Consider the following 21,828-nt stretch of genomic DNA (forward strand, 5'->3'; position numbering starts at 1 on the left):
TTATTCTTTGGGTGTGAACCACCCCTAGGGTCACTTATGTGACCCTTATAGTGTGTACCCTCATAATAATAAAACATAACATTAGTGAGTGTGCCCAGTTGCACACGAATAACCTGCAACGTTTCTCTCTCTCACGCTCGTAACCTGCAAGAAATATCCAGCGCTATCTGCTTCTGCACCCAACGCTCCCTTCAAACTGGTATCAGAGCCTCTGTTCGTGCACGTATCCACGCCGGGAAGCAGCAGCAGTCACTTTCTCTCTCTTCGCTTTCAACCCTCTCTCTCTCTCTCTCTCTCTCTCTCTCTCTCTCTCTCTCTCTCTCTCTCTCCCCGATTTTCGGCCGTATGCTGTTTCTCTCCCCTCTCACTAAAGCCCACAGCTTCTTGATGAAGCTTTGAGACTGTGAGGGTCTCGTCTTGCGATACAGCAAGGATTAGCAGGCAAAATCAATCACAGAAGAAAGGGGGATTTTACAGGTGGCTGAAATTTCAGCAATTTCACAGCATTTTGATGCTTTACAAGTGGAAATTGCACTTACAGGTTGAGGAAAAATTGGGGCTTTTGCTGAAATTGCTGAAATTTGCAAAAATTTCAGAAATTAGACCGTCAAAATTTGAGGCTTTTGCTGGAGTTTCACTACTCTGCAAACATTTGTGCATGTATTGCAATTTGTGAACAATTCGAGCAGAGAATTTGAGGTTTATTCTTAGAGTTTTTCAAGAAATTACGTAAAAACGTAGGTTTATACGCATCGGAAAGCTTATGTGGCGCACATTTATGTATTTTACATGCGAGATGCTCGCCATTGAGTTTATGTATTGCTGAAAATACATTTTGCAGCAGCTTTTATCCATTTGTAGATTTGAGGTTGATGCATATGCATTTTGGTTATACTGCTGAAGTGGGAGTATTCATGCAAGGATTGTATTTCCTATTTGCGTGCTGAAATTTCAGCTTTAACTGTTGAAATTCATCCTCCTTTACTGCTATACACTTGTGGTAAAGTGCCGGTAACACTATGTTACCATCTCTTGCTCTTCTACACTGAGTATTGAGCCTGTAAGCCTGCTGTCATAAAAATACAACAGTGAATTTTTGGGTCTTTTTGAACCGAAATGGCCTCTAATGCGTCTACGAGCAGTGAGTCAAAGTCTCTCCTTGACATTAAGAGATTTGACGGCTCTAGCTTTGACCTGTGTAAAGATAGAATGCAGTGAATCCTATTCTTGAAAGATTACGACGATGCACTTTTGGAGGTGAAGCTTGTAGCTTTGACAGATTGGGCTAGGCTTAACAAGAAAGCAATTGCTTACATCAAGATGGCGATGTCTAATGATGTGCTCACGGACATTAAGCGTCTTGACACTGCTTATGCTATCTAGAAGAAATTGACAGATACGTATGAGAACACGACTCCTGTGAATCAACTGCATCTTATGCGAAAGCTTGTAAACATGGAGTTGGATGAGTCCAAGCCTGCATTTGAACACTTGAGTGCTTTTACAAGTGTCTTGAGTCAATTGCAAGACTCTGGTTTGCAGCCTTTTGGTGATAAGCTCAAGGCTATCTTCTTATTGATGACTTTGCCTGACAGTTGGGAAGCTTTGGTTGTCTATTTGAGCAACAATGCTGCTTTGACATTTGATGGTGCACGAGGTTCTATAATTCTCAATGAAGAGATTAGAAGAAAGACCAACGGTGAAAGCAGCGGATCCACGTATAATGTAAGAGGCACGTCTGAAAAGAAGAATAATGCAAACAATAGAGACAAGAATAGGAGTAAGAGCAGGGGTAAGTCCCAGGATATTACATGCTATCAATGTAGACGCAAAGGGCATAAAAAGCCCAGTTGCAGATACTACAAGCAGGAACTTGGAAGAAAGAAACAACAGAGCAAGAAGAAGAAGGATTCTAGTGATGCTAAAAGTGATGATCATGACTCTTCTTCCAAGGAAGTTACAAAGGCAAATGTTGCTTCGAGTGTTGTCATTGAAGAAATTGTTGATACAGATGATGCACTTGTTGTTGACTCGTGCCTTCATGATGATAGTGTGGCAATGGCCAGTGACATGTATATCACAAAACCAGAGGTAACGATTTGCACAGGATGGTTTGTCACAATCAGGGATAGTAGATAGTGGTGCCTCGTTTCATGTTACTCCATCTTTGGAGTCTTTTGCTTCATACACTGCAGGTAGTTTGGGTAAAGTTTACTTGGGCAATAACCATGCATGTGAGATTGAGGGCATTGGCACTATACTCTTGGAGCTTGAAAATGGTCAAGAGCTGATTTTGAATGATGTTAGGTATGTACCTAGCATCAAGAAAAGTCTACTTTCGGTTGGGTAGCTAGATGTGAAGGGTTATCACACTATGTTTGGTGGTGGCTCTTGGAAAGTGCTTAAAGGCTCTATGCTGATTGTAAAGGGCAGCAAGAAGGGAACTCTTTATTATTTGCATTGCAAGGCATTATCTGACAAGTTTTTGGGCTGAAGTTCATTTGGGAATTGACAGCCCCTTATAATCCATCATCTAATGGTGTGGCTGAAAGATATAATCTCACAATTTGTGAGAGTGAGATGTATGTTGTCCACGGCTAATTTCCCTCAAGAGTTTTGGGGAGAGCCTCTTAAAACTGCAGTTCATGTGCACAATCGCTCTCCGAATCGTGCGTTAGATAATGGCATCCTTAAAGAGGTTTGGTATGGCAAACTGACTTCATATGACCATTTACGAGTCTTTGGTTGCGATGCACTCGTGCATGTATCTGTTAATCAGAGGACCAAACTTGACATGAAATCTATCAAGGGCATCTTCATGGAATATGGAGATGAGGGAGAGATGGGTTACCGAGTTTGGATACCTCAGTAAGGGAAGATTATACGCAGCCGAGATGTAGTTCAATGAGTTTAAATTGCTGAAACCTGCTACACATGTAGACATTGACAAAAAGAAGGTCAAGTTTCAGTAAAATCAGCCAGCCATAAAGCCACCTTTGGCTGAAAATTCCACATGCTAAAAATGAGCAGCAACCTATTGTGCAATTGCCAGAGGACAATGGACAACAAATAGATGCACAAAATGAGATTATACCACATGACCAGCATGCTGAAAATGAATTATAGCAGCGAGGTAATGCTGATAATCAGCCACCAATTGATGATGTGCACATTCCGAACGATGTAGACCCATTACCAATTGATGCAGATCATTGGGTGAGAAGGTCTACACATGTTAGAAGGCAACCACAGAGGTTTCAACCATCTATGGATTACATTTTGTTGACAGATGAAGGGGAGCCTCTTACATACAAAGAGGCCCAGTCGTGTGAAGACAAAAGTAAGTGGGAGCTTGCTATGAAGTCTGAGATACAGTCACTGCATGCAAACAATACATGGGAGCTTGTGCCTTTGCCCAAAGGTAGGAAAAGCTATTCCTAACAAGTGGGTTTATAAGGTCAAATGTGTTGATGACAAACCCAAGTACAAAGCACGTCTGGTTGCTAAGGGTTATGCATAGAAGGAAGGCATAGACTTCCAAGAGATCTTTTCCCCTGTGGTGAAGATGACTATGCTCCAGGTTTTGTTTGCTTTATGTGCTGGATTTAGAGTTGGATCAAATGGATGTAATTACTACTTTCTTACATGGTGACTTGGATGAGGAGCTGTACATGTTGCAGCCTGAGGGCTTTGTCATTCCAAGGAAAGAGCAATGCAAACAAAAACGCAGCTTGTATAGGCTGAAACAAGCCCCTAGGCAATGCTATAAAAGTTTGATACTTTTATGCTCAACCATGGGTTCAAACGCAATCATGCAGATCACTGTCTTTACACCAAAAAGGCTCCTGATGGTAGTCTTATTGTGCTAGTCCTATATGTGGATGATATGCTAATTGCAGGCAAGCATAAGGAAACTTTGAATGCTTTGAAAAAGAAGTCAAATTCAGCTTTCTCTATGAAAGATTTGGGTGCACCTGAACATATTTTGGGTATGCGCATTGCAAGGGATAGAAAGAAGCGTCTTTTATTCCTTTCTCAAGACGAGCACATCAAGAAAGTGCTTGAGCGATTTAATATGGCTGATGCTAAGCCTCTTAGTGTGCCGTTACCTCCACACACAAAGCTTAGCAAGCATGATTGCCCAAAAGATGTTGAAGTTGCCCATGCTATGAAAGGTATCATCAGCTTGTGGGTCTTTGATGTATGCCATGGATGCTACACAACCGGATATTGCTTATGCAATGGGAGTTGTTAGCAGGTTTCTGTCTAACCCTGGCAAACCACATTGGGAGGCAGTGAAGAGCATTTTCAGGTACTTAAAAGGCACACACGACACATGCATATGTTATGGAAAGGGTACATTGTCTGTGCGGGGATTTTGTGATTCGGGTGGTTATGTCTTTACATAGCTGGTGGAGCTATTTCCTGGTGTTCAAGATTGCAAAAGATTGTTGCATTGAGCACTACAGAGGCTGAATATAATTCAGTCACAGAGACTTCAAAGGAAGCCATTTGGCTTGACCGTCTTGTAAGGACTTTTGGTCTTCCAGTGCTTGGTTGTGATAGTCAGAGTGCTGTATGCCTAGCCAAGAATGCCATGTTCCATGCTCGTACCAAACAGGTACTAGGGATGATGGCCTTGTCACATTGATAAAGGTCAAAACACAAGATAACCCCGCCGATGTTCTCACTAAGTGTCTTGCTAAGACACAACAGCAGCCTTGCTTACACTTAGTGGGAGTTACTTAACGGTACCACATCGAGCCTTTAAGTGGGAGGTTGTTGGGTTTAAAAGCCTTCTGGCCACCGTTGTACACTATTTTATTCTTCGGGTGTGAACCACCCCTAGGGTCACTTATGTGACCCTTATAGTGTGTACCCTCATAATAATAAGACATAACATTAGTAAGGGTGCCCAATCGCACACAAATAACCTGCGTGCGTTTTTCTCTCTCTCTCTCACACTCGTAACCTGCAAGAAACAGACAATGCTATCTGCTTCTATAGTCAGCGCTCCCTTCACCCTCGCCTAACACCACAGAGTCGACCATTCGACTTGCTCTTTTGCCGACAGAGCAAGCGAGCTTAGAGGAAGAGGTGGCACGCCTACAAGCCACCTTTGTTATCTTCAAGATTATCGGCACAAGACCTAGCAGAGGGGAGGTGTGAGATCTCCTCCAGGCCCGCCTTTTAGCCGAGATGGGCAAGATCATCGACGTACAGCTTCTCGGCCGCGGCTACTATCAGATAGAGTTTGAGTCTACCAAGATGGCATCCAAGGTCATCGCAATGAGCTCCCTAGCCATTCGAGCAGCTAGAGCTCACTTTCGATAGTGGCGCCATGGATTCGATCTGGCTACCAATGTTCTTATTGAGGAGGCAGACCTCCCCATCTCAGTCTGCTTCCCAAGTTTGAGGAGAGAGTACCTCCCGCTCCTTTCCAAGATTGGCTCAAAGATTGGGACTATCCTGAAGTCACCTCGCACGGCAACTTCTGTAGTTGCCAAGGCAACTGACATTCTTTCAGTACGCGTTCTGGTACATGACACCCACACCCTCCCAAAGGTTATCCTTCTCCATCGGGTGAGTGGTGGTTGGCTCCGCCAGACTGTGGAGTATTCGGGCCTCCTGAACCAATGCTTTATTCTGGTGCAGCCATCTCCCTTTGCCGCTATCCCTCAAGGGTTGACGAGTTTCGACATCCGTCGTTGATGGGACTTCTTTGCCTACAACTTCACACGCTTCCTCGGTGACTCTTCACCAGACTTTGAGGCGGCTCGCTTCAGAGTCCATGTTCTATTCCTTGCAGCTAGAGGGATAGAGGCCCTCGACACAGCGGTTGGCTTCTCTTTTCCTCCGTGTGACACAGACCAGTCTGAGTGGACTCTGGACTTTGTGTTGGACTGGCTTTTGGCTCAGGCTCTTGAGTTCTGTCATCACATGGGAGACGTGGGGGTTACAGATCTGGTACAGACCTTGTGGCCGTTGGCCAAGTTCTCAGTGTCACTCCCAGACACAACAAGATTTAGACACATTGTGGTACACTTCTTTGCTAACATGCAGAGCCCACGGAGGAGGTAGCCCGACGGACGGCACGCTCTTCTTGGGCTTGGGTTGGCCTTCTTTACAGTCACGTCTACCTCGGGGTCATTCGGATGCGGATTACTCCCCATCCAAGCCGGCCTCGAAGATAGCGAGACTGGCTGCTGCTGCAGCATCTCTTCTCTCTCACTGACTCCATAAGAATTGTCTCATGGAACGTGCAGGGATTAGGAGGACCCCAGTTTCAACGTCAGTAGGTCGGTTGCGCCAGAAGCTTCAGCGATGCCTTGTGGGCGGTGAGATTGATATTCTTTATACTTCAGGAGTATCATCTTTGTGAGAGCCACATCAGACGATGTGGTCAGCTCTTGCGCGGTCGCTATGGGACATTTTGGTCAACAGAGGTATTATTGTGCTAGGCAGGATTCAGTGGATTACTATGCAGGTTCAGGGTTTCATCGTGGGCTTCCTGAACATCTATGCGCCCAATGTGGCAAGTGCACGCGCAGGTTTTGGTCTCATATTGTAGAGTTTCTGCTGCATGCAGAGCAGTGGTGTGTTGGGGGAGACTTCAACTCGCTGGAGGACCCCTCTGATAGATTTGGAGGTAGCCATGCTACTGTTCGCGGGGCTGAATTGGCAGCTTGGAGCATCGATGTATAACTTTGAGGATCTCTGATTTTTGGCAACAATCAGGCTTCGTGAGGCCCCCAGACAGCTTGGCCTTCTCGCGTTCTGACCGCCGCAGGGTAGTAGGAGTGAATCTATCACGGATAGATCGCTTCTACGCCATTGACCACATCTATGACATGGGTGGATCTGTTTGCGTTCTGGCACGAACTTCGTTCTCCAACCATGCACCACTGATCCTCACTGTGACAGACAGACAGAGGAAGGGGCGCACGATGTTGCGCATCCCTAAAGGGGCTTGCTGGACTTAGAGCTTAGAGAGCGAGTGGTGGCGCTTTGGACAGAGGGTTTGGACACGCAGGACACCCCTGCTAGTAGAATGGCCTCTAGACTTGTGGAGATTAGTCACTTCTTCCTCCAGGAGTCTGTAGCTCGCTTGGTTGCAGCCAGGGAGGAAAAGCATCTCCGTCGTGCTGTGGTTTCCTTACAGAGGATGCAGGAGCACCATTCAGATAGTCCTTGGTTGGAGGAGCAGTTACAGCAGGCTCGACAGGAGCTGGCTAGCATTGAGGAGAGACGTCACGAGTTTGCCTTCCATCGGTAGGGATCTCAGTGGACCCAGGTAGGTGACAGTTGCTGGGGAGTTCTTTACGACGGTGGGTCCCTGTCATGCGCACACGAGTGTAAGCCAATTGAGGAGACCCAACAGGTCAATTGCTTCAGAGCCTGAGGACATGCGTGCAGTTGCTACCGATTTTTACCGAGAGTTGTTATCAACTGAGCCTCGGTTAGAGCGTCAGGATGCATGCACAGAGCAAGTTTGGGCACAGATGCCTTGCCTAGTTACTGAGGAGATGCGTCAAATACTAAAGCGTCCCCTCCGGCTAGAGGAGCTCCATGAGGCCCTCAGAGTTCTCCCCCATGGTAGCTGTCCAAGGGAGGATGGTTTGACCCCCAGTTTCTTCTTGGAGTACTGGGACTTGCTTGGTTCAGATCTTTGCAGCGCTTTTTAGTACATCCTACATATTGGAGAGATGCCTGACAGCATGAGTGAGGGCTTGATTTACCTTATTCCCACGGAGGGAGGCTCCTTTCATGAGATTCGGCAATGGCGACCCATCACCATCCTCAACTCAGCCTACAAAATTCTGGCAAAGGCTTTGAGTTTGAGGATTTAGCCACTACTTGAGAACATTATACATGGGACTCAGACAGGCTTGTCAAGGAGCATAGTATCCTTGACAACATCTTCACTTTTTGGGAGCCGTCTGACCTCGCGCTGTCGTGCCGCTTTGCAGGCACAAGATGAAAAACAAAGTTTTACCTGTATCTATGAACTTTAAGAAATCTATAATCTATGTTAGAATTGCTTACTGCTTATGGCATTAGATTAGCAGGAATGTATGCATCATGTGGGTTTTTGTAGACCAAAAGTGCCTCAAAGTGAACCAATTGGGCTAACAGGTGAAGATTGAATGAAGGGCTGGTTTTCTGCTTAAAAATGTAGAGCTTGAAGTGCTGAAGGAGTAGGTCCAGACGGCTCGTCAAACGGAGCCCCGGTGTGCAAGATATTGCAGTTTGAAATTAGGAGGTCTGGTAGATCTGAGACGGACACGACAGCTGAGGACGGATGGCCCGGGCTAATGTCAGTGGGTAGACGCGTAGTGTTCAAATTATGGAGCATACCTGTCTTTTTGGATTGCAGATCGGAGCTCTGGATTGCAGGTTATGGCTGATTGAACATTTATCAAGGGTCGGGTTTGTGCCCGTATGACCACATTGGAAATTGTGCCATATGGCGTTTTTTGGATCTCGACAAAGTTCAAGAAGATACTGGGTGATGCATAGAGCTAGCCGTAACTGGCCGCTTGGCAAACGGATGCACGATGGCCGAGATACATAAAATCGAAATTGGCGACAGATGCAAGAGAGGAGTCTGCAATGCTTTTTTTTTCCTTTTTGAAGCCTCTCGTTCAAGATCGTAGTGGGGCCGAAATGCAGGATGGATGGGTAAAGCCCGGATTGAAAGGCTTCAATGGGTCTCGACAAGGTGATGATCGGGTCAGTAAGCAGAGTGGCAAGGATATGAGGGTGTGGGAAAAAGTGTTGGAAGGATTTTGGGTTGGCTTTTTGGAGGCCGAGTGGAGCACTGTGGGTGTCACCAGCGTGTGACTACTATCTATCCTTTTTGTTGATTTCTTTCTTATTATTTATTTACTTTCACTTTTTGGAAACACCCCTCGGGAAATCTAACTGCCCTGCATTGCATAGCTAGTGTGGAACTGTCCAGAGGGAGTCCAGGCCTGAGGGCAAGAGAGCACTAAGGTTGGACAAGGACTATGGTTAGCCAAGTGGGGTCATTGACTAGCCAAAGTGGAATCCTTTGCTACAGAGGCTACATTTCAGTTCTGGATGTGGCCGCAGTGTACAAAGAGGGTCGGATGACCTAGAAAGATACAATGGCAGCATCTCCTAAAATTTACGGAACTGCTATTTTGGGACCTGAAAATGTGTTGACGTCATTACCTCCGGAATGACAAAGGGAACATTTTCTTACTCTGCCGTGAAGTCAACTGGGCAGCCGGTTGGGAGATTTTTAGGCGGCAACCCCGAAACGGGAAAATGCTTATAAATGTGCCAAGTGGCACCTTCTGGTGCACTTGCCTCATGCAACAAGAAGTGGCGCTGAATTTTATGCTGGGAGAGCCTCATTTTCAGTTTTGTCACAAGTTAAGAGCTATGGAGTGCTTGCTTTCCCTCCTATGTACAGTGCGGTGCCAGGAGTGATGCCCTGCACGCTACGCACTGCCCCCTCTCTCCCCTTTGGCAGTATGTTATGCCCCTCTAGTGGGCTCTTCATTTGACCAATGTACAGTTGTGTGGGTTCATGCGCGATTGCCGAGGCAAGAGCCTCTTGCACAGGTACTGGATTAGCTAGCGGCTAATCCCCCCGCAGGTACAGGTGAATTCGGAGAGGTTTCACGCCAGAAATCTCGTCCGATTCAAAGGGCAAGTAGCCCTACAGGTGCGGGAGCTCGAGGACTTGCTACGGATGCGACCGGCACGCGAAACGGAGCCCGAAACAGTGAATTACAGCCTGCTGTGTATTTTTGCAAGTTTAGGGTTTTGGCCCTAAACGGACCCTAATACCCCCAGGAGGTTCGGGGACGCAAGGGGACCGCTGTACACGTGATCTGGCGCATTTTCAGGGCTGAAAACAGAGAATTCAGCGTGCTGCAGATTCTTGCCAGGTTTGGCAAAGTGCCCGTATGCGCCGGGAAAATCAGTCAATGCGTGGGAATACTGACTGTGAAGGGTTCTAGTACAGTTATGCTACCGAAATCGGGCTGGAACAGTGGAAATTCAGCCGAGTTTGTGCGGGGCAGCTTGTAGGGAACCACAGCGTTTATTCCCTCTTTTGAACAATAAAGAAATACCGAAAGGGGCGCCTAAGTTAGGGGCCAATCTGGTGTCCGTCTACTCATACAGGTGCAATCTAGCAACCTGTATCCCTCTCCCCTTTGTTGTGTCTTGAAAGTACTAGTAAAATAGACGACTAATAATGGGTGAAAGCTAAATCAAGGTTTGAAGTAAAGTCTACCGCCCTTTTTGGATTGAACAAGCCGGTTTCAATGGGCGCACCACGTGGCCAGATAATAAACCCGTGTGTGGGGTTTATGGGCCAACGGGTAGGCGATAAAGCCCAAAACGGGTGCCAGTCAGGTATCCAAAGGAGAGAGAGCTCCCCATCTCGTGGGGCTATGGTGGTCGCCTACAGGCACTGTGTTCGTGGTGTGTGATGGCGCAGGGACGGCGGCCCATTGGTTTTGGCGGCACGCTGGCCGATGGTGGGATGACGTGGCATGTGCCCGGTAGGGGCCGGTTCCCGTGCCAGTTGGGTCCCCTCTTTTAAAGTGAAGTCAAAGCCCCCCACCCCACTAGCGATGTCGCTAGTGCTAGTGGTAGGGGGTGAGTCACATGTAGAGGAGGCAGAGAGAGGTGATGCCGATCAAGGTGGGCAAATGGAGAGTATGTCTGGATCAGCGAGGGTTTCCAAGGTGAGAGAGAGGGAGAGACAAAGAAGAGAGCACTCAGCAGATGGAGCTAGAGCATGCAAGCGGATCAAAAATTTCCAAAAGTAAAGTGCTGGTAAAACCATTGGAAATAAAGTTTCTAAAAATGAAAAGGACCTTCCTATTAAGGCCAATTTTGTATCAATTTGGGGATCCCTTTTGGCCATTTTTGGGGGTTATTGGGAGGGTTTTTTGGAGCCGACTGTAGTAGAAGGCAATTCTTGCTCTTGAGAACAATTGGAGAAGACAAGGGAAGGTCGGGAAGAGCATCGAAAGCACGAAAAGACTCGACAATGGTTCCATTTTTGCGAGTTTTCTGGTTGAAGGGTTGCAATTCGGAGGGCATACCATTGTGGCATATGCAACCGGATTGTAAAAAGGGCAATCCGAAAAATTGAAGTTGTATCACTTGACGATTGAATAGATCTCTTGAGTCTCGAATACTTGTTTCTTATTGTCATATCAGTTACTAGCGTTCTTATTTGCAGTCTTCTCTCTCAACTCTCCTTAATCATCAGTATTACGTGTATTAAACTATTAATTAAGTCTATCTGCACTCTTTTATCTAAGTTTGAGCGTCTGCTAAGCTCCTGTCTACAGCTAGAGGCCCGGTGCTTTCCGGATCGACCCTGGAGAACCACGCACTCGGAAAGCGCATCTCCACGGTGAGGATCTGGTGATTCTCCTCCTCAATTTTGAGAAGGTTTACGACAGAGTGAACTGGGACTTCTTGGAGGGCACCCTACACAAGATGGGCTTCTCAGATGCTTGGATCAGAGGTGTTCCAGCTCTCTACAGGCATGCACACAGTCAAGTGCTCTTGGCAGGAGGACGAGGGGAGCGCTTCATGCTCACACGGTCCATTAGGCAGGGCTGACCTTTAGTCCCCCTTCCTCTTTCTGTTCTATGTTGAGGCGATGAGCAAATTTCTGGCCTCACAGCAGGTTGGCTTGCGAAGCCTAGAGCTCCCGATAGGGGAGACGAGCTACTAGACACTGAGTTTGCCGACGACTCAGCCTTGAACTTGAAGGGCCAGGAGGCCAATCTAAACAGGTGTGAGCAAGCTCTAGAAGTGTTTTGTTGTGCATCCGGCGCATGGATCAACTGGAGGAAGACAATGGCTTTCTAGGTTGGCAATGCTCCTACGCCTGATTGGTTCCCAGGAGAGGGCTTCAAGTGGATCCCCCCAGGGACTCCAATTTGATATTTGGGTTGCCAGGTTGGCTTAGACTTGTCCCCTAGGTAGCAGACTACTCCCCTCCTCCTGTCCATTAGGAGGAAGTTGCTGCATTGGAGCTCGGCACGGTTCTCTTTGGCAGGCAGAGTTGTAGCGGCCAATCAGGTGTTGTTGGCTACTATGTGGTACATCACCTCTTGCTGGATCTTCTCGAGCTCCTGCATCAGCTAGCTTGAGAGGCTGATCAGAAATTTTCTTTGGTCAGGGCGTGACAGTAAGCTCGCTCGTGCCAAAGTAGCCTGGCAGGTCATCACCTTACCATGTTCTCAGGGAGGGCTGGGAGTCATCAACCCAGCACAGTAGAGTAGAGCCCTTCTTGGGAAGTTTGTGGTCAAGGGACTGCTTCCAGGGGAGGAGCCCTGGAGGGAGTTGTTGCTTCACAGACTGATGCAGGAGGCCCTTGGAGCCCTTCCATCAGGTGGATCTTTACAGAGATGCATAGAGTTGGCCTGAGCAGGAGGATGGAGGACCGTTTTGCTGCCAATTTGTTGCTTCGATCCTGGGAGTTGTTGAGGAGTGACCTAGAGCAACATCAGCCTTCCTATACAGAGGAGCGCTTGAGACAGCCCCTGGTTTGGAACCCCATGGTCAGCACTCAGAGAGGCCACTTGGTTAGTAGTAGGCCTCATGTTTCTTGGGGTCCCATGGCAGAGGGTCCAACCCGCACTCTTGGGGACTGCATACAATTTTCAGGTTTGTCAGAGGAGGCTCAGAGCATCCAGCTACGGGGCATGAGAGGTGTGCAAAGCATGTGCCAGGACATTACAGAGGCCTTACCAGTTGAGTGGCTCACCCCTCTAGAGACAGCAGCTCCTAGATGGATGGGGGCCTTCACGCGATTGGAGGTCCTCATCGCAATTCGGGCTTGCTCGGAGTCCGTACCTCACATGTTCTTTGAGATCCAGGGAGAGGGTCATCTTCAGAGAGTCTCAGTAGAGGCTCCTCAGGTTGTAGAGTGTTGCTTTCAGAGGAATCGAGTCTTGGTATTAGTGGGAGGACCTGTGTCATAGATCCTGACCCTGCAGATCTTGAGACAGGCCACTGGCATCTTTGGGCTTGGGAGAGCTGCCCTCTCGCTCGAGTGTAGTGGGACCATGGAGAGTGGTTTTGGAGGGACCCCTTCTCTGCAGCCGATCACCCTGTGATCCCATTCTTTCAGTACATAGTGCGACTAGGGCGCCACATATCGGTAGCATGGAGGGAGGCTCGCCCTGCTGCAACACTTCATTGGCAGAAGGAGGCAAGAGACCCCATGATACTGGAGAATTACCATACTATCATGATTGGGCACACACTAGCTAGGTTGTATGCATCCATTCTTGAGCAACGGCTGAGTTGATGGGCAGAGAGAGCAGGCATTCGGGCATCAGACTAGGCAAGTTTCAGGAGGGGCTTTTCTACTCTTATCATATATTGACACTCAGAGCTATTATTGAGGAAAGCAGATCACATGGTAGGAGGATTTATTATACCTTTGTGAATTTTCACAAAGCATTTCATATAGTTCCCAGAGCTCGACTGATGCAGAGACTACTGGAGATGGAAGTACCCTCATAGCAGATTTGGGGAAATGTGGCTTTATACAAGACATTCGTGGGGCAGGTTCGTACCCCCGACGTGTTGTCTGAGCATATTCACTCCACTGTTGGAGTGAAACAAGGATGTCCACTCTCCCCTACATTGTTTGGTTTGTATGTGGATGAGCTTTTAGCTTACATTGAGAGGGGAGCAAGCACCTAGATCTCATTACTACTGTATGCAGATGATATTGTGTTGATCTCACATTCGCCAAAGGGGATGCAACGACACTTGGATGCATTGCACACTTTTGCTAATGATAGCGGTTTGTCAATGAACCTTGGCAAGACCAAAGGTATGGTGTTCAACACCACAGCATAGTGGGTCAGTAGACTGCTGAATATATAGACGTATACACTTACTTGGGAGTGGTCTTCAGTGGTCCAAAGTTCTCCTTCAGGAGCGTTGTAGAGACTAAACTGACGAGAGCATATGCAGCTTTGGGGAGCACGGAGAGGATGTGTTCACAGATTCAATTTCAAGAACCCCAAACAAAGCTCTGGTTACCTCAGCTATGCTTTATGGGGTGCAGATATGGGGACCATCACTAGACCATTATAGCGGAGCTGGTAGTACTGATGGGTGGAGATGTATTGAGAGGCCTTTGGTCTCTATGATTTCCCGGATAATTAGGACCAAGGCCTCTGTACGGCACGAGATTATTTGGGCAGAACTTGTTGCTCCTCCACTAGTCATAGAGGCACTTACCAGATCCATCTCTTTTATTCACAGTATAGATAGATATGCTCGCCTAGCCTTGGAGTCTTCTCAACAACTCACCTCATAGGGAGACGCATCTTGTTGGTATGCACAAATAAAATCATGGTTTCAGCTGCATGGTTTTAGTATGGATAGACTACCCCCTTTCCAGTACTCGTTGGATGCACCCTCCCTGTCTCTCACACAGACCAAGATTACTCACCTCACCAGACAGGATTTGAGGACGTGGATAGAGCCGACACAAGATCTTGGCACGAAGATGGCTTTCTACAGAGAACATCTTCTCCAGCTCAAAGAGAATGGATTTGTGATCAAACCTGCCTATATGAACACTCATTTATCCCATGGGATACGATGTGCTATTGGTCAGATGCACACATCATCGCATCAATTAGAGATTGATCATTGAGACTGGCACATTTAGGAGAGTACTAGTCGAGGCCAGGATTGCCACTTGTGTCATGTAGAGTCAGAGACAGAGTTACATCACACATGTCACTGTTCAATATACTATGAGATACGCCGCTTTTGTTGTCTATTCAAAGAGGGCTTTGGACCACTGGCTAGAGTCATGAGATGTCAAGATCACAGATGTCTTGGGTTGTTTTTGCTAGAGTTGCGCAAACACAGGGAGAGTCTCTTGAGGAGATCAGATAGTGGGAGACATTCACAGAGGGAGATCAGTGATTTCTTTAGAGCAGAGACTCGGCAGTCATATGAGAAAGCTTCACAACAAACATTAGAGCCCACCTATACCAGAGATATATTAACTGACATAGCCATTGAGCTCGGGAGAGCTAGATGCCCACGTCTACGCAAGCCACCACAACATCAACGGAGACTCCATCAGAGGACCAAGACTATTCTAGCACGACATGGAAGACGTCTAGTACAACCATTTACAGAGGCGAACATTGACAATGCTCTTCAGCGACCGATGCAATACATTCTCAGACAACGCCCGATGTCAAGCATCCGCGGACATTGACTAGGAGAGCATATGATCACAATGGCCTGGTAGCAGAGCATTTTATACATGCCAAAGATTTGCTTGCAGAGCTTCTAGCAGTGATGTTCAACCGTGCCATTTGCGAGGGCCTACCTGATACTTGGAGTTTGTCCACGATTGTACCTATCTTCAAGTCAGGGGACCCTATGGAGCCTGGGAACTACCGCACTATCAGGATTGGATACACATTGGCACGGTTGTATGCATCCATCCTTGAGCAGCAGTTGAGTAGATGGGCAGAGAGAGAGGGTGTACGGACAGTAGGACATGCGGGTTTCAGGAGAGGTTTCTCTACTCTTGATCATATTCTGACACTCAAAGCCATTATTGAGGAGGGGAGATCACGTGGGAGACGGCTCTATTGTTGCTTTGTGGACTTCCGCAAAGCCTTCGATACAGTGCCCATAGCTAGATTGATGTACAGACTGCAAGAGATGGGGGGTCCAAAAGAGTTGATTTGGGGGATCATGGCTCTATACAAGTTAGTAGTGGGGCATGTACGCACTCCAAAGGGGATTTTTTATTTGGTTCACTCCACTATTGGGATGAAACAAGGCTGCCCGCTATCTCCTACACCATTTGGCATGTATGTGGATGAGATTGCTGACTACATTGAGAGGGATGGTGATAGAGGAGCACAGTTGGCAAGGACACGGATCCCACTATTGTTATATGCTGATGATATTGTGCTGATTTCCGACTCCCCGGAGGAGATGCAGCGTCATTTAGATGTTTTGTACACATTTGCCCACGATAGTGGATTGTCTGTTAACCTTGGAAAAACCAAGGTTATGGTGTTTAACACCACACCACAGTGGGTCAGGAGGTCAGCACCTACTTTATCATATGGCCAGGATATGGTGGAGTATACAGATGCACACACCTATCTTGGGGTAGCCTTCAATGGACCGGCATTTTCATTAAGGAGAGCATCTGAGACTAGATTGACAAGAGCTTATGCAGCCTTGGATGGTGTGTTCGAAGGTTCAGTTTCACGAACCTCGAACAAAGCTGTGGCTTTTTGACACTCTAATGGCTTCAGCTATGCTCTATGGGGTTCAGATTTGGGGGTCGTCAGTGGACCACCAGGGCAGATCTGGTAGCACTGATGGATGGAGATGTATGGAGAGGTCTCTAGTCTTTGATCTCTCGGATGATTCGGCGGGCTAAGGCCTCAGTGCCACATGAGATTATTCGAGCTGAGCTAGCTGCCCCCCCTCTCGTAGTTGAGGCCCTTACTAAATCATTTTCCTTCATGCATAGTTTATGGGACCTTCCCAGAGACAGATATGCTCGGCTAGCCCTTGAGTCATCCCGACAGCTAGCGCTACAAGGGGACAGCATGTTGGTATGGGCAAATGACATCATGGTTTCAGTCACATGGCTTCAGCATGGATAGACTGCCTCCATTTAAGTACTCCTTGGATAGAGACCACTAAACTTATACGTCAGGATTTGATTCAACTAGATACCAGAAAGTTGAAACAGTGTTAGGCACGAAGATGGCTTTCTATAGAGAGCATCTCCTCCAACTAACAGAGGATGGATATGTGATCATACCGGCCTATATGGACACTCATTATCCTATGGGATACGATGTGCTATTGGTCACATGCGCACATCATCGCATCAGCTAGAGATTGAAACTGGCAGATTTAGGAGAGTACCAGCAGAAGCCAGAATATGCCAGTTGTGTCATATAGAGCCAGAGACAGAGTTACATCACATTTGTCATTGTCCGGTATACTATGAGATACAAAGCCGCTTTCACTGTCTATTTAGAGAGGGCTTTGGACCGTTGGCTAGAGTCATGAGATATCATGATCAGAGATGCCTCAGGTTGTTTTTGCTAGAGCTGCACAGACATAGGGAAGTCTCTTGAGGAGACCAGGTAGTGGGAGACATTCACAAAGGGAGATCACTGACTTCTTTAGAGCAGGGACTCAACAGCCGGATGAGCATGCTTCACAGCAGACTTCAGAGCCCACTTCTACCAGAGGTATATTAGTGGACAAAGCCAATGAGCTCAAGAGAGCTAGACGCCCATGGCTACGGGGGCGACCACGACATCGACGGAGGCTCCACCAAAGAATTAGGACTACTCTAGCACGACATGGGAGACGCCAGTACGACTATTTACAGAGGCGGGCATTGACGAAGCTCTTCAACGACCGATGCAATACTTTCTCGGACAACACCCATCCTCGAGCATGGATGATGATGATGATGATTATCAGTCTGACGATTTTAGTCTTTTAGTTTTAACTTTCACTTTACTTCCATTTATTTCGGTACCCAGACATTGGATTAGATGCACAAGGATTGTATGAGTTTGGTCTCATAGGTCATTTTGGCCTTTTGAAGACGTTTAATATAACATTTCATTTCATCATCTCTCTCTCTCTCTCTCTCTCTCTCTCTCTCTCTCTCTCTCTCTCTCTCTCTCTCTCTCTCTCTCTCTCTCTCTCCCCGCCCCCCCAATTCAAGTTCAATTATTGCAGTCTCTGTACATGTGTTGCTATTGATTTCTCGCTGGGAGTGTCCAAGCCTATAACACCTTGTCTTGCAAGCCACATATATCCACGGTTACAACAATGCTAATTTACCAAATACTGCTTTTGGGCAATGGCAATCTTCCCAATATGAAGATTGCAAATGCCCAAAAGAAGTGGTGGAGCACGTATGACACAAATGGGCAAGGGGAAAGGATAATTGTCTAAGGTCGCTTTTGTTCAACCAGCACCTGCAATAAAGTGGCTTTCCTTGCCACTACATAAAAATGAAGATGTAAGATGTTAAACCCCCATGCCGTCTTGGAGTACAAAGCTAATCAATTGTTATTGGATGCAATCCCTTCTTGTTTGCTTTAGCTCTCCAAACAAGGCTGCAACCTTTCACTCATAAAAGAAGCAATATGAACATGCCAGAGCAAAAGAGGTAGGAAAAACTGAACACATGTTACCAAAATGTAATGTCCTAAGACATGCATGCAGTGGCCAGGTAAATAGTTTACAATAATGCAACTTAGCTTGGAGTTTTTATATGACCCAATCTAACTGCTAAGAAGAAGGGGTTGACTAAGCCAACAGGTATACCATATGACGAACTACTGTGTGCCACAAGCTATCTCACCCAGCCCTAACATTGAGTGCCAATCTTCGGAATCTAACTGCTAAGATGAAGGGGTTGACTAAGCCAACAGGTATACCATATGACGAACTACTGTATGCCACAAGCTATCTCACCCAGCCCTAACATTGAGTGCCAATCTTCGGAATTATATGGGAATTTATAGGTAATAGTTTGGATTTCATAATATTCCCATATAATTCAAAGACCATCATTTCTAAAGCAGATAAATGGTTATAGCACCAAAACATGGAAACGTCCCCATGCGCATGCACGCACGCACGAACACAAACAAGAAACAGCTTTTTTTTATTGAATACTCCAGCTTCATTTCTTTAAATACTGCTGCACAAACCAGGTTGAGGGGGTCAAATTTTGAATCTTAAGGGGCTAGGATTAGGTTAACCAAACCAGGACTGGCTGACTCCTCTTTACTTTTGATAATGTGAAATGGCTCCTACAATGAGTCAGACTCATAATGGGTCATCTGCTACTGCCTGACTGAGACAACAGCAGCATGAGGCTGCCTCTCTTTACTTTTAATAATGTGACATGGCTCCTACAATGAGTCAGCCTCATAATGGGTCATCTGCTACTGCCTGACTGAGACAACAGCAGCATGAAGTGAAAAAATGAAACAACAAAAAGGAAGCCAAAATGTACCAGAACCAATCCAGGTGTCCTGTATCAAAACATTCTGTGTTCCCGAGATGTGTATACCATCCGTGTTTGGGCTATCTGCCGGTGCCTCCACTAGCAAATTGACCGCTTGAACCCCATAACAGTGGGCAAAACTTATATGGACCTGAGGACTGTTCAAACTCTGTATGTTCCTTATCCGCAGATTATTTACTACACTGAACTTCAATGCCTGACAACAAAAAGTGCACCAGCAAAAGGCAATTAGCAGATATATTGCATGCATACATCATAGACACATGATGATCCAAAACCTCCAAACAGCCAGCAAAATTAAGCATGAATCATCAGAGTCACCAAGCCCTCGTAATCTAGTAAAATTGACAGGAACTCACCGTAGGTGCGTCATGGCATTTCTGCATACAAAATACCCATCGATCAGCATGGCATCCATGCAACAATAAATACGATGAATGAATTACTTATACAGGCAAATCAAGAGTTGAATAGAGGGTACACATACTTTAGTCTTGTTCCTCTTGCATGATTGGGTCCACCATTGTTGACCTTGTCCATCAATGGTCCCTCCTCCTTCCACAGTGAGGTTGTTTAATTGACTAAAATGAAGCCATGAATTTGAATTCGATCTGTTCAAACTGTATGGTTCAAAAGGTGCAACCATAGTTCCCGCAATCTGCAAAATCCAAATAACTAACATAAATAAGTATTCCATATTTTCTCAAAGTACTCACAATGTACACTGCACGTGGGGAGCATACAAGTGCATAAACATTGTGACGTGTTTTTGAGGAACGATTGGAGCCACCCCGAAGACTTTGAGAAGTGTTTTTACTGTGCTTTTGGGCCCCTTGGATGTAAGTAAATCATGTATGTACAAAGTATACAAAGGCGGCGTGTGCCAGCGGTCTCTACACATGTAGGCCACTTGTGCAGGGTACATAGTTTTGTTGTTTTCTGTACATAGAGGTGTCGAGACTTCAAAGAGTAAGTAAGTGATGTCACATGCGCACTGTAGATGTGCCACATGGACAAGCTATCGCTACAATTTTGGGTCAGTCTTAGTTTAGCTTACGATCTAGCCTAGCACTTTGTGAGCCTCTAGCAAGACGTGGCATGTACAGGCAGATCATAGTTGCATACCCTCTCTTGCATTGTACAATCAGTTCAACATATAGGCATAGGAACAGTCTCGTAAGTCACTTATTAATAAGTGACATTTTATCTTTATTTTCCATGGAAGCTCAGATTTAGGACTGCTCGACCCAGAATGCAGGGTGTATGTAAGTGACCTGGGGGTTCTGTTCTCAGGCAAGTAAGGACCAGCAAGCTGATGAGCGCGCGGCGGTGTGTGTGCAAGTGATAGGGCACGCGAGGAAGTGCACGGTGTGTGCAGAGAGAGGTGGCGAAAGCCAACAGGAGAGAGGGCGCTTGCAGAACGAAGGGAGAGAGAGAGGGCACGCTACTCGTTTGTTAAGGGGAATAATGAAGTGAGTAAAATTGGCTCACTTGTTCCCTTTATTAAAAGTATAGGACCAATTTAATGTTAGTGGCCAAGTTCAATGTGAACTTGGCCAAAGGTTAATAACCTTTACAACTATACACAAAGGGGGCCATTTGGGCCTTTAACCCAACAACCTCCCACTTAAAGGCATAAATGGCGCCTTAAGCTACGTGACTCCCACCATCTCTATACATAGATGATGTTGTGCTTTGGATAAGCACTTAGTGAGAGCATCTGCTGGATTTTGTGATATATGGACCTTAACCAATGTAATAAGCCCATCCTCAAGCACTTCACGTATGAAGTGATACCGCACATCGGAAAGACCACTGGAACGGCTCGCTGCTGCTGCTTCGCACGCCATCGCCGCCCCCCCCCCCCCCCCCCCCCCCCCCCCCCCCCCAGCGCTGCCCGTTGCTCCTCCCCCGCTGCCCTTACTGCCTAGCTGCCTACCTGACAGCGCTGCCCCGTTGCCTGCCCGCCCACCCGCTGCCTACCTGCCTACTGCCGCCCCCGTCACCCCCTCCTGTTGCCACCAGCGCTCCCACTTCCCCCCCGGCCCGTCTGCCCGCCCACCTAGGTTTCACTCCAACAGCCCTGCAATTCGGCCCATTCAGCTTTGTTTCAATTCTTGGGGCGGTGCTTTCTGCACCGGATTGCAACATCCTCCAATCGACATCTTCTTACAACACAGCAGTAGACACAGATGGAGGCTCCAGCTTCGCCACAGAGGGACTCGCCAGAAGCCCCCTCGGCCGACCCCGTTGAGCCCACCATTCGACTTGCTCTCTCGCCGACAGAGCAAGTGAGCCTTGCCGCAGAGGTAGAGCGATTGCAGGCGACTTCGGCCATCTGCAAGATTCAAGGCACCCGACCTAGCAGAGGAGAGCTACGAGACCTTCTCCAGGCCCGCCTTCTCACAGACGTGGGCAAGATCTTGGATGTAAAGATTCTCGGACGGGGTTAATATCAGATCGAGTTTGAGACCTCCGAGATGGCGTCCAAGGTCATAGCTATGAGTCCACTTGCCATCCGAGCATCACGCACCCACTTTCGACAGTGGCGACATGGTTTTGACCCGGCTTTGGATGTTCAAGTAGAGGAGGAAGACATCCCCATCTCAGTCTGCTTTCCGGGTTTACGGAGGGAGTACTTACCACTTCTTTCTAGGATCGGCTCCGTCATTGGGATTGTCCTGGAGACACCTCGTACGGCAGCATCAGTAGCTGCCAAGGCGGCAGGCATCCTC

At 47.1% G+C, this 21,828-nt stretch overlaps 1 protein-coding gene across 2 annotated transcripts in view; it reads right to left on the reverse strand.

Moving 5' to 3' along the window:
• LOC147422672 (putative polygalacturonase At1g80170) overlaps positions 1-21,828 on the reverse strand; it is a 50,265-nt gene that overhangs the window by 2,533 nt on the left and 25,904 nt on the right. For both annotated transcript variants that reach the window (XM_086503707.1, XM_086503706.1), the window contains exons 3-5: positions 19,581-19,751; positions 19,453-19,473; positions 19,082-19,289 (exon numbers count right to left, since the gene is read on the reverse strand). In XM_086503707.1, the coding sequence (XP_086359833.1) occupies positions 19,082-19,289; positions 19,453-19,473; positions 19,581-19,751 (400 nt within the window). The remainder of the gene's footprint in view (positions 1-19,081; positions 19,290-19,452; positions 19,474-19,580; positions 19,752-21,828) is intronic.

Source organism: Adiantum capillus-veneris, chromosome 27 (assembly GCF_014529385.1).
Source record: "Adiantum capillus-veneris isolate H3 chromosome 27, ASM1452938v2, whole genome shotgun sequence".
Taxonomy (NCBI): domain Eukaryota; kingdom Viridiplantae; phylum Streptophyta; class Polypodiopsida; order Polypodiales; family Pteridaceae; genus Adiantum; species Adiantum capillus-veneris.